The 13,414-nt window shown below is 37.3% G+C and overlaps 3 protein-coding genes across 3 annotated transcripts; 1 reads left to right on the forward strand and 2 right to left on the reverse strand.

Moving 5' to 3' along the window:
• Nucleotides 1-4,606: 4,606 nt before the first annotated feature.
• CPH18 (cuticular protein hypothetical 18) lies at nt 4,607-5,313 on the reverse strand. Its single transcript, XM_073091173.1, has 2 exons — nt 5,238-5,313; nt 4,607-4,986 (listed from the first exon to the last, which is right to left on the reverse strand). The coding sequence occupies exons 1-2, from the start codon at nt 5,253-5,255 to the stop codon at nt 4,681-4,683; spliced, it is 324 nt and encodes a 107-aa protein (XP_072947274.1). The 5' UTR covers nt 5,256-5,313; the 3' UTR covers nt 4,607-4,680.
• A 4,807-nt stretch (nt 5,314-10,120) lies between these two features.
• Nucleotides 10,121-10,809, forward strand: LOC140756289 (uncharacterized). The gene is made up of 2 exons (XM_073091773.1): nt 10,121-10,174; nt 10,260-10,809. Exons 1-2 carry the CDS (start codon nt 10,157-10,159, stop codon nt 10,707-10,709), a joined length of 468 nt encoding a protein of 155 aa, XP_072947874.1. The 5' UTR covers nt 10,121-10,156; the 3' UTR covers nt 10,710-10,809.
• A 1,373-nt stretch (nt 10,810-12,182) lies between these two features.
• On the reverse strand, nt 12,183-12,952 carry CPH20 (cuticular protein hypothetical 20). The gene is made up of 2 exons (XM_073091181.1): nt 12,935-12,952; nt 12,183-12,851 (listed from the first exon to the last, which is right to left on the reverse strand). The coding sequence occupies exons 1-2, from the start codon at nt 12,950-12,952 to the stop codon at nt 12,183-12,185; spliced, it is 687 nt and encodes a 228-aa protein (XP_072947282.1).
• Nucleotides 12,953-13,414: the final 462 nt, after the last annotated feature.

Raw genomic sequence — 13,414 nt, forward strand, 5'->3', positions numbered from 1 at the left:
ATTTTCCTGACAATGTTTTACTTTGTTTACCTGGGAAGTAAACCTCGCACGCCGATTGAAAGGCCAAGTGTCTAATTAATAAATTACCTTTGTTAGATTATAATATAAAATAGATTATTAATATATTATTTTTATTTTTTATCACACAGTACCAATACACTTGTGGTTTGATAAGTGAATTTATTTTTAATTCCTTCCAAATGGTACAACTGAACACTTGTGTTAAGAATAAAGTAGTTTTGGTACTTTAATTATGATATTTTTTTAATATTCATTTATTATTTACTTAATACGATATACGAGGTGCCCAAAACTCAATGAAAGAGCGTAAATTCAAGAAGCCAATTTATGAAAAACTATGATATATATAAATGTTCAAATATAAAATATATTTAAATAAATAATTTAAATCTTGTGCCAAAATTAGCTAAAAGTTTCTCTGCTTTTCGATTGTATATTTTGCTTCCTGTACTAATTAGCAAATTGTAGCATAAGATGATAAAAACCATAAAATCTCTATATATAAGTTATGGCCTCCAAAAACTTATTTTTTGTTAAATTATATTTTTTGAATGAATACGAACACGTAATAACGTTAGATTACAATTATATTGAAACTAGGCATGACTGTATTCTGTCCCTGTAGTTCCGGGACTAGAATAGGGCTACGGTATCCCCTGCCTGTCGTAAGAGGCGACTAACAGGGGGCTTCCGGGGTTGCGGGCGGCAAGAGTGGGAGATCGAACCGTCCAGTATGCTACCCCGGGAAGGACGGCGGTATGTGTTGTCGCATACCGTCGTAATTACCAAATGTTGTGGGAGGGGTAAACGCTCCCCCAGAGCAGAGCCCGATCCGGGCATCGCGCTTGGAGGACTCCGGTTGTGTGCCGTTGGAGATCCCGGAGTTCTCCAACAAGCGCTGAGGACAGCCACCGGGGGGGTTTTAGTGCGGTAAAAATCCCACATAACCCGGCGTCGCTCCCACGTCGTCGGGTACCTTTTGATGGTTTACCCCTCGAAAAGAAAAAAGAAAAAAACGGCAAGACTGTATTCAGAATATTTATAAAAATAAATATTATACATCTATAATTTAACCAAATATTTAATTTAGTTTAATTTTATAGAATTTATGTTCTTATCCAAAAACAAATTAGGCACTTAACAATGGGATCAAGAATCATTATTCCACCTAATCAGATCTTAGTTACATACTATACGGCCACTAAAATTTATTTCTGTTAGCCTACATGAAAATTACCAACTTGTAACTTGTAACGTTAACTTGAAGGGCTATGAGCCATAGAGCACTTGCTTTATAGAATTATCATTAAAAATAATGATACATTGTATAAGAATTTAAGTACTCCATTTGTCATTTAAAGAAATAATAGTTGTATTAGTTGCATGCTTAAAATGTGATAACGTAATATATTCAGGTGATGATATTTTTATGATGAGAACTGTACATCTTCACAAAATATGACGCTTTCGAGATTCATATTTCCATACTTGGACCCCTTAAGACATAGTGAAAATATGCGATGCCGCGTCGTGGAAATCTATGTTGTGCATCGTAAAAATCACTACGTAGTGATGTGTAACTAGATGCAATCCAACGTTATGTTTTCCTAAAGTGTTTTCCACCAGTCATGATGGAAAGGAAATAATGGACTAAGTATTTTTATGAATTTAGGAGACGCATAGATCTGAAGCAAAAATTTAAAATATTATTTAGATATTTTGCCAAGAATCGAACCGTTATCAGAATCCTCTGGCCGTTATCAGAGTCCTACCGCTGTTGATGACCGCTTCATCATCACACAGTTCGTCAATAAAATAATTATGCAAATAAATATAAATCTTTATGTAATTTGAAACGGAGTATTTCATTATAAAACACACATTATAATATAGCCTAGTGGTTGAAACTCGGTCTTTCGATAGAGGGGTTCGAGGTTTAAATCCCAGGCACAGCTCTGATCTTTCACTTATGTGCGTATTACAATTTCACTTTCTTTAACGATGAAGAAATTGCGAGGAAACCTGCATACCTCTTAAATCTTAAAAAAAAAGAAAGTTCTCAAAGGTTTGTGAAGTCTGAAAATATGGACAGCAGTGGGGCAGGTTATTTCGCAAATTGCTTACGAAACGTCGTCGTCATCCCATTACTTAAACTTATTTCAAGATGTCCATGTCTCGTTATGTATAACTCTATGCCAACATTTGTCTGTGACACGTTATGTGCTAGCAAAGCGGGGCATGGCTTCAATGACACTAATCTACGGTCAGCTGACTTGTTATCATTTCATATCACGATACGGGCATTCATTAAGACTTGCGGCCAGTTGCTTTTAAGGTAGGCGTTTCCAGTGATTTATTTAGCTCATTCGATCATTTAGTGTAAAATAATTTAACCAAAGTAAAGGTGAAATAACTTTGTAGTTAATTGGCTGTTGATCTGTTTATGATTGCTTGTGAATATGGTCATAAATTAGTTGATTTCGTGTTATGGAAATGGCCATCTAGAGATAACAGCAACGAATGGGCGTTTATCTCGAAATTCAAGTAGTTTTTTTATAAGCTGTAGCTTGACCTGCATGGCATGGCAAGTGGTAACTGCCGCCCATGAAAATTTGCAACCAACTTCACATGGAAGAGGCATTCCACCTGAAGCCGATTACAGATGTGTTGCCACTCCGGACGAAGATGATAGATATTAATATGATGGTGGGATGGTTTATGGTAGAGACTAAAGATGAGTTGTCGGCAGCTGTTTTGTTTTGACCCCCAATGGCAATTAGATGGCGGACCAAATTTATACACCCCGACAATATGACAATCAAATAATAGAGTCTTTGATAAGAATACGATAAACAAATTATCGCTACTATATATATTTTTGAAATTTTAAAAATTTTAAGTTGTTAATTCATTTTTAAAGTTGGTAGAACCCTCTGTGGTTCAATTCCGGCGGCACTACGGACACACCTATTTTTGCCTATTAACAGCAGTGTTATGCGCTGTTGTGTTCTAATTTAAAAGGTGTGGTAAGGGAGACATACTTGTCCGAGGTATTCCAACTTAGACTAAGTTGGAATACCTCGGACCTACCTACCTACCTACCTACCTTAGGGGTAGCGGCGCATCTATGGTCAGTCAGGTGGGAATCTGGTCTTGTCTGGTGTTGACTGCAGATTGCAGATATCCATGGTCAGCAGTAGCTACTTAACATCAGATGGACTGCATCATCGTGTGTTTTTGCTATATTGTATATAAAATCTATTCCATATATCGCTTCGTACTTTTGAGTTGACAACATACTTAAGTGTTTGATTAATTTCAAAGCTAACATATTAAGTACAGATAATACATTATATGACATGAATTGACATGTTAGGTACCTTCTAATATGTCCTAGATATCATGAGAAAAGCCAAAGACTTCATATAAATTTCTAGCATTCAGGCTGTGACCAGCTCGTAAATTCTATTTACTTGTTTGGGACAAACACGCGATAATAGCTACACGGCCAGCAATCCAAAGTTATGAGGTTGACACTATTTAGCTACATAAATATATACGCTGCATTATCCATACATTAAGTTGTAAACTGATACTATTTTATAATATGAGAATATACTGTAGCTAAGTCGCGACTTGCGATATCTTTAGACAGGTACCATATAAAGGTATTAAACATTTCGAATTCACTTGACTTCTACTACGAGGAGTTCTATCACTATATTTATGAAGCTGTAAGTTTTATAGTAAATAATTTTGTATCTGTTAAGATGAGTGGAATGATGCCTAAAAATCTTTATAATTTTATTATGGAGTCTACTTGGCGAACACTTGCAAGTACAATTGTACGCTTATAATGCTCGACGCCTGATACAAATACATAGCATTTTCTCAGAAGACAATAATAAGCTTCGTCTAGCGAAGCATACTGCCTATTACTATTTAGAGGCATTTCATATTAATATTAAAGCCGAATAAATAGCTTATAGTCTGATTCATAATTAGGTGTCCAAAATGTAAACAAAGAAATGTCACTGTCAAAATTAACAAGAAACAAAAACTTTAACAAACTCAACAAAAAACGCAAATTTAACAAATATACACAATTTAACAAACGCGTTATGTAAACGAGAAAACATTAGAGTTCGATCACAATCACGAAAATTAATAATATCAGTTACGAAACTTAAAATGACAGCACAAGAAATGTCTTGGATTCCGATTGTGTTACCATTATAACATTTTAATTTTCTACCATAAACTATGTTTTTTATTATTATTACTGTACGGAACGAAATTGAGATGATATAAATATTAGAAAATGTGAATTAATCTTAATTTAATTAGATTATTATTTTATTATTGTTGTATTACTTTAATATCGACAAAAATAAAAACTACCATTTCTAACGTATTTTCTTGATAGGTCAACACCTTTGTTTACATTTTGGACACCTAATTATGAATCAGAGTATAGTTATTTGTCAAAATATTCAAATGTAATGAATGATTCTTCATTTTAAAATGAATATAAATATCGTTATAAGGGTTGTTAAAAAGCATTGCATAGATGTATAATTTTTGTATTTTACATTCGATAATTATAAAAATAACACAGGAGCTTTGAGCAAGTCACTAGACAATGATATCACCAAATTCTTAAAAGTAGTAAGGAGATGAGAAGTATCTAGCGGCGACGACGGGTGCGGGGGCGGCAACGTATGGGGCAGAGGCGACCAGGGGTGCGGGGGCAGCGGCAACCAGGGGCGCAGGGGCAGCGGCAACCACGGGTGCGGGAGCGTAGACGGGTGCGGCAACCGCGTGGTTGACCGCGTGGGCTGAGTAGGAGCTGGCGTAAGGAGCCACGGCGTACGCTGCTGGCACCGCAGGGGCGGCGACTAAAGCAGCGGGCGCGCCGACTGGTAATACTCCAGCGTTAGCGGCTACGGCGAGGGTGAGGATAGCCTGTAAGAATAGATTGATCGGTTAATATTGCTTGAATGTTTTCGGTGGGTGTGGCAATGATTTCGTCTATAATCGATTTCTATTTCGATTGCTCCGTGCAGTGAATTTTAATAGTAGGTAACTGTCATATTGATGTTGTAATTTTTCATTGTATGATGATACATGTTTACAATATAATATCATAATGTAAATGTTATTAAAATTTCAATTCTCTCTTTATTCCTTTTTTTTTAAAGAGACTAGAAACTTACGAGGAATTTGGCGATCATTTCGCTTGTTTTGGTGACTGCTCGCGTGTTAACACAAGAGGATGTGAACTGTGTCTTCCCTACGGCATCGTGGTATTATATACCAAGTGGCGATCGTTGAGCAACCAGACGGACCACGTACTAACGAATGCAGGACGTATTGGCACCGCAATTTTTGACCCACACTTCGACGGACGACGCATTCTAATTTAAACTCTGTGCAGTTCAATTTCACTGTATGTTATATAACTGCCGAAAGCGAAAATTCGGTGGATGAATTTGTTTAACGTATACATTGAACCAACCAACTGTACCTACTGTGTACATTGATCGAGTTTTCTGTTTCCGGAAATCCTTTTGATTCTGTTTGGTGTTAAAGTTAGGTTTAAGATAATTTATTGAATAGTTAAAATTAAGTCAAATTAGGGCCGATTTTTCAATCCTCAGTTAGTGGACTTTATCTATCGAATAAAATTTATTTGACAGATAATAAGATTTTTAATTTTTCAATCATCAGATAGAGGTTATCAGTCGAATAAAACCGCTAACTGACGGATAAATTTATCTGTTGCTTGGAGGGCCAGTTAAGATTTATCTGACGATTTATCTATCAGTTTTCTATGACATTTTGTGGTTATGTCATGTGTCATTTAGTGGTCTGATGTTGTTGGTGTAATATTGCGGTGATAATGGTGACTTTAGTAATGGAATTGTGCTCGGAGACAGTGGATATTTCTTAAATAATTACTTATTGACCCCTCTCAGCAATCCCCGTACGCGAACAAGTTGAACAATTGTATAACCTTTTCGAAGTATTGGATTGGACTTAGATGTAACCTAACCTCTAGCACGAGATATAATTGTGGCTGTAGCAATATAGCATAATATGGCACGCAGTCATGGAGGAGAGCCTCCTAGAGACACCGAGGTACTGATGCCACCACATCCGGTATTTTCAGCAAAATATGCTGACAATGAGGGAACAAACAGTACACACACAGTGTGTTAGAACACGGGACCGTGTACTTGAATATTTTGAATCACCAATATGGTGAAGAGAGTTCTTGTTTACTTATTGTTTGTTTTAAATTGGTGTAATACTTTTAAAATAAATACATATTGATTATTATTTTTTTTTTTATTTATAAAGTAAAAACAAACATATTTATATTATTTCATATTATATTATTATTTAACTCATGCTCTTCTGCAACAGATAAATGTTCTTTTTTAGTAATTTCTTAATGAAAACGCACTAGTTCATGCCTTGCAGCTCTTAATTCCTCGAGTCTTGCCGTAACGCTGGCTTTGGTTAGTTTTAGTTCTGGGGTCATTTTGCTTTTCAGCGCAAGATCCTTCACGTTTTTTTATATCCATTTTTGTTTCATTTTAACCCCGATACACAAATAAAGAAACGAACACCAAGTCGCAAATATACACCAATAAACACAATTGACGTCCCTTTTGACGTATGTCAATGTAAAACATTAACTTCTGCCTTGTTTCAGTCTAACATTGCAGTGATTGTATATGTGCATCTCGCTTGCGTACATTTAGAGTGAAATTAGCAACAGAAATGCATAGACAACAGATAGATAGTTACTGCTCGGATAAAAAATGATTGAAAAATTGAAAATTTTTACTCCTTGGTTAAACAGCCAGGTAATTTTACCCGTCAGTTAACTATCTGGAGTCTAATTTGAGAATTGAAAAATCGGCCCTTAATGTTATTAAATAGCAGGAGGTGTCATTCGAAATTAATGTACGATGATGGCAGGATCATGATCATGGTTCGCCTAGGGAAATACCACCGCCACACCGATTTCTACCTTGAAGTAGATATTGCTTTTTGTTAAAAGGGTATGGACGCCGGCTCATTTACATACGAGGCGAGCTAGCTAAATCCTCAAGAGTGGCAACCACTCTAATAGGCTTCAATTGGAAGCACTGTTCTATTTGAAGTTGATAACAGATCAACAGATGTCCATCAGCGCATACTGCATGCTCGTTTGCTACTTCAATTTTAGTGTTACGAATTGACTACCACGTACTATAACGGTGAAGGAACACGTGAGGAAACCTGCACGCCCGAGTTATATAAAACTAGTTTTCATAGGCGTGGGCGAAGTCTAACAATACGCACATGGCCAGCGTGGTAGACAATGACTTTTTTTGTAATACTGGAGTAGCAGATGAGCAGTCCACCTGATGGTAAGTGGCCACTGCCGCCCATGGACATCTGTAACCAACGCCAGATAGTATTAGATATTCCTAACTGAGGTCGACGTCAGATGCGCCGCTACCCTTGAGGACTAAGCTGGAATGCCTCGTAAAAGTATGTCTCCCTTACCTTTCAAACCAGAACACAGCAGCGCTTAACACTGCTGTTATTAGACAGAAATAGGTGTGGCGGTCCACGGTGGTGCCGCCGGAATCGAATTACAAAGGGTTCTACCACCTTCAAATTAAAACACAACAGCGCTTAACACTGCTATTATTTGACATAAATAGGTGTGGCGGTCCACGGTGGTGCCGCCGGAGTCGAAACACTGAGAGTTTTACCAACTTTAGATGGATATATATGTTGAATGGATAGGAAATTTAGATCATAGAGCTACGTCAGAATTAAAACAGTATTTACGCATTTAAATGATTGCAATATAGGTTTAAGTATATACAATTATGTGTTCAATTACTGTGCCAATTGATAGGCATTGTTTCGACGACACTATCTGCATATTACTCTCTTGATTTGCATTGATTAGCTTCGATTAGTACGTAAACACGAATAATGCTTGATAAGATCCATATGAGCCCAGAATAGTGAATGATATGTTACAATACTACATTGTAGAGAAAAGTAATTTTCCTCTACAGCCGCCAATCTGTACATTTTGTTGTGAGTCATCAGCGCATTACTTTTTTTGTAATATAATATAGGCGTAGCAGAGAAGCATGTTATAAGGTAAGGACCTACAGCCGCCCATGGATATCTGTGGTCAGCTCCAGATTCTTATTTGTCTGTCAGATTCTAATCTAATCTTTTAGATACCTAACTGAGAGGAGCGGTGCGCATCAACTTTGTTCTGGTTTGAATGGTGAGGAACGGAAGACATATATTTCTAAGGCTTTCCAGCTTAGTCTTCAAGGGTAGCGGCGATTCGTGAACGAGCTTTGGTAGGAATTTAATCTTATGTAGGGTTCATTTCATATGACTATGGGGGAGCAGTAGTCAGATGAACTGCATCCTCGTCAGCTATTCCTATATGATAAAAAATGTACCTCATTTCTCTTATTATCTTATCTTATCTTTCCTCACACATGGAGAAGGCTTTTCTCTTCGTTAAACAGGTCTCAATATGTATTTTATCACTAAACGTATACTTCGATAGTGAGAACCTATTTCTATGTGTCAAATCCAGATGATTCGAACTAATTATAATATCACTGAAATAGCTAACAGGTCTACAGCGCACGTGACTAACTGATTATGAAATGTTCTATTTAGGGCTCTAATGCACGAGCGACAACAAACGGCGATTACTACCGATAGACGCTGACAGTTGCAGGCGTTCTTTGACTGTCGACAGCCACAGAAGAACAATACACGATCGCAAAACGGTGATCGTGTATTGTGGTAATTCTCTAACTAGCGACGACTAAAGACAATCTTCGCCAAGACGGCGAAAGCTTGTGGCAGTTGCAGGCAATCGTTGATTGTCGACAGCCACAGAAAAACAAAAGACGATCGCAAAACGGTGATCGTGTTTTGTCGTATATCGCTAACTGGCGAAGATAGCAGACAATTTTCGACAATGGTCGCAGATAATCGCGACACCAGCGACCGTTGCAGAAAGCTGCCGATTGTCGGAATCGGCAACCGTCGGTGTCGATCAGCGCGGGTTGTCGTTCGTGTGTTACTCGTACCTTACTGTCGTTCATATGTTACCCTTCGCCTTTATATAAATCTTTAGCTGATGTTTGGCTATTTCAAGATAATTGACATTTTCAATCTGTCTGACTAAGTTCTATTGCGTCGTGTATGCAAAACTATTATGAATTATCATTAAAAAAGGTATTTTTTTGATTTTTGGAGGTTTAATATAAGCTTTGACGACCCGCGTGGCAGTCTAGTCACTATAAGGGTCTAACTCGCATTGGGTTCCGGGTTCGATTCCCGGCCAGGCATGTATTTAAATGATGAATTAGATTTCTGTTCTGGGTCTAGATGTTAAGTATTCATCTTTGTATGTGTCGTGTAGAAAGCGTTAAGCGTTATAACCCCGAAAACGTAGGATAATAATTAATGAAATAATGAACGACGTGTGAAGTTCGAACCGCAAAGTCGATTATAATTCAAAGTATAAGTAATATATTTATAGAAGTAGGTTTTTTATTGTTTAATGTAAAATATAAAAGGGTTAAAATACAATTACATCTTCACATTTAGATAAGAAATCATATTTAATTTTGTCACTTTCATAAAAGATAATTTCTATTGAACTTATAAGGTAAATATATGAAAATGCTCGTTTAACTGAATAAGTAAGTTTAATGCTATGTTGCTGGAACGATTTTCGCATTTCGTATTTCACTAATACTTAGGAGACTCGATTTTCAAAATGCATGTCTCACAAGACCTAATCTGATTTAAACGGAGGTCACGATTAGCATGGACAACCCATTACAGTTGCAAACTGCAGAAGCGCAAGAAAAATTTCACAACGAAAAAGTTTCCCAACTTGCTCCATTTCTCCGCACGCGCCTCCTCGAATCCCAAATGACCAACGCTATTCGTCAAATATTCACTTTGTCGCACGTAACTTGAATCACAATAAACAACGTATAAAAGGCTTTACTCTTTCCACGACAGCACACATCACATCCTCTTTTCAATCGGCAAGGTCCACTAACCAAGCAAAATGTTCTCTTTCAAATCTGTACGTATTTTGGCAATAATACTTTTATAACTGCACATTTTAAAATGTGTGATAACCATTATTAAATAATCTTTTTTGTTTATAGATCGTACTCATCGCTGCGGCTTTCACCATCGGTGCTGAAGCCAGTGCAGTAGCAGCTCCACTAGTAGCTCCAGCTCACGTGGGATACGCACACGCTGTACCACAAAACATTCCACCATACGCGGCGCAAGTGAACGTGCAGACCAGAGCGCTGAGCCCTCTCGTAGCGGCACCAGTGGCTGCGGCTTTGGCTGCTCCTGTTGCCGCGCCTTTAGCTGCTCCTTTCGCCGGGCCGGTTGTTGGCCCTGCTCCCTTCGCCGCACCTTACGCTGCTCCTTACGCTGCTCCGTACGCCGCTGCTCCTTACTTCGCGCCCTCACCTGCGTTCCCAGCTCCTTACGCTGCTGCCCCGTACGCCTACCCTGCTTCTGGATATGCCGCTCCCTTCCCTTACGCCGCTGCTCCCTTAGTTCGTGCGCCTTTTGGTGTGGCACCAGCGTTTGTACGCTAGATTTAAAGAAAACTATTAGACCTTCCTTTAAAAAAGACTTCTTAGTTTAGGTTTTATACTTTAAAAGATGTTTTTAAAAATATATATTTAGTCAAATTTATCTATGTTGTATTACTTAATATTGAGTTAGATATCCTCGTAATTTCCTTTACATAAATCTTCCTGTGAAATCACTAAAATAATGAATCATGTGTTTACTTCTACATATATCACAACATGTTTCAATCGTCACACAATGTTTTTATTAGAAAATATAATACGTTTAATGTTATCAACATTAAAAGATACTGATCATAAAAAATCTTAACTTTTAAAAATGAAATATTTGGTTTAAGCAGTAGGTAATTTTTGGGATAAATTGAGTCCAGTTAATTCTGAAAAACATGGGCTCTAGAGTTATTAGTTATTCTACACATTTTCTTGATTACCTAACCGTAAAAATATATGCCGTTTAAGAATATTCAGAGTATTGAATACTTATAGAATACTAAAAATATATCTGTCATATTTACAATAAGATTGATATATTTTACTGTAAAAAACTGCTTATACACAAATAAAATATTTTATTATAAGAATATTTTTGCAATTTTTATATCTTTATTATTAACATTCCATGCAAATAGATAGTTTACTCAAACACAACTTATTAGGTACGAATACATAATATAAATATTAGATGAAATCACAAATAAATATTTCTGCGCATATTAAGGACAAGATTATTTATACTACGTTGGTGAACCTTTAATAAATAAATAAATATCTTTATGATTATTTTGAAAGAGTTGGAGTCTGTTGGAATTTGTTGATGGTTTTATCGTACATTATAGAAATAACGTATTAAATTAAGTTCTTCGTGCTTCAAAAGTATCACAGACTACTTCTTGTGTATTGGGCGTCTGTGTTTTGAATAAAATGGTATGATAAAACATAAAATGTTCTTAGTTAGTCAATATTAAAACTATAACAAAACAAAATAAATTATATGTATGCTTAGCAACATTTTACAGCGCGGAGCTTAAGTCTTAACTTATACAGCAAATGTTATATACTTATATACGGATTTCTCAAATTTGATTTGTTCTGGTAATCGGTTCATTCTGAGAATATTTAGAATTGACTGATTTTAAATGAATATCAGATATTTGTGGGAAGGAAGGAACAAAAAGATATTGTAGTCATATGAGACCGTCTACAATTTGCAATTGCAAACATACATTGAGGTTTAAGGAAGGTTTTATAATTTGTAAAATTGATCGAGCAAAGTATTTTGCAACTTACATTTACTACAATATGTTATAAGGACATAAGTACGTATAGAACAAACAAATTAAATAACTTCACTTTTTCACATCAGTTTTTTATTACAAATAGTAGTTTCGTAACAAAATTCAATAAAAAAAACACTTATAACTAACAATGACTATAAATGCTTAACAATTTGGTAACTATAATACTCCTACCATTTTATTACCACGCTATTTGTTTTACAAATGGGGCGGGCGCAACAGGCGCCGGGATGAACCTATTGTATAAATGTAAATGTTCGGGAATAGCTCTGGCAAACGTTACTGGCGCTGGGGCGACTGGAGCTGGAGCAAAAACTGGGGCTGGAGCCGGGAACACGGGGGCTGGAGCCGGGAACACGGGGGCTGGAGCCACTGGCCTCACAATTGGAGCAAACGGCGCCGCGGGTAAAGCGGGTACTATCGGCGCTATTCTGGGTAGAATGGGATATGTAGGTGCAAGTTTGGGTAGTACTGGAACGGCAGGTGCCAGAGCCGGTAAGGAAGGCGCAAATACAGGAAAGGGGTAGGTGGGTGCTGACAGCGGAGCCGGTAACAATGGCGCTGGAGCTGGTATGGCTGGGGCGAAGGCTGGCGCTGGCACTGGAGCGGGGAAAACAGGGGCCGGAAAAGCTGGCGCGGGGAATGCTGGTGCTGCGAGAGGCGCTGGTAGCAACGGAGCTGGGGCAGGCGCGAAGGTTGGTACGGCGGGCGCTACTGCATGTATTGAGCGCACTGTGTTTGGAAAGTTGTAGAACGGTGCATATCGGACGATCGGGAAAGATTTCACTGCTGCGATGTGGCCAAATCCGCTAGCTTCCGTGCTAGCTATTATGGCAATTACTGATACGGTCTGTGAATAAAGAAATCAAGGATTAATTTAAAATTCCTAGCGTGTGACAAGAAGTGGAAATTCAAATACAAAATTCAACTTACTAATTTTAATAGCGACATATTTTTATTTTTGCCACGACTTGATTAGTCAAGTGTGTATGGAGGAGTATATGAATGAATTTGACACAAGTCGTTATATAGTTCACACTGTTGCAAGCATTGCGTCTATATTGGTCGCCGGTGGTTTCACTTTCCTTAGCCAGGACATGCGCATGCTCAATTAGGTGTCAACACGAACTTCATCGATTACCGAATCTGTCACACTTGACCGACGATGGTATGCTTATGTAACTTAAGGAGGTTTATAGGTGATTAGACAGTACTTGGTGATCATATTCGTCTTTTATTGATAATCAATCTCAACCATGAATGCCCAGAGCTCTAAATTTGACCGATAGATAATAATGCCTATTTTTTGTAACAAATTTCGAACGTGACTGATTTAACCTATTTTAATATCAAATTTCGTCTTCAGTAGTCAACACAAGATTCATAATAACGAATATTTACTACTTAATAGTA

The sequence above is a fragment of the Epargyreus clarus genome, unplaced genomic scaffold (genome assembly GCF_041222505.1).
Source record: "Epargyreus clarus isolate Ecla_fem2 unplaced genomic scaffold, WU_Ecla_fem_2.2 ptg000034l, whole genome shotgun sequence".
NCBI lineage: Eukaryota > Metazoa > Arthropoda > Insecta > Lepidoptera > Hesperiidae > Epargyreus > Epargyreus clarus.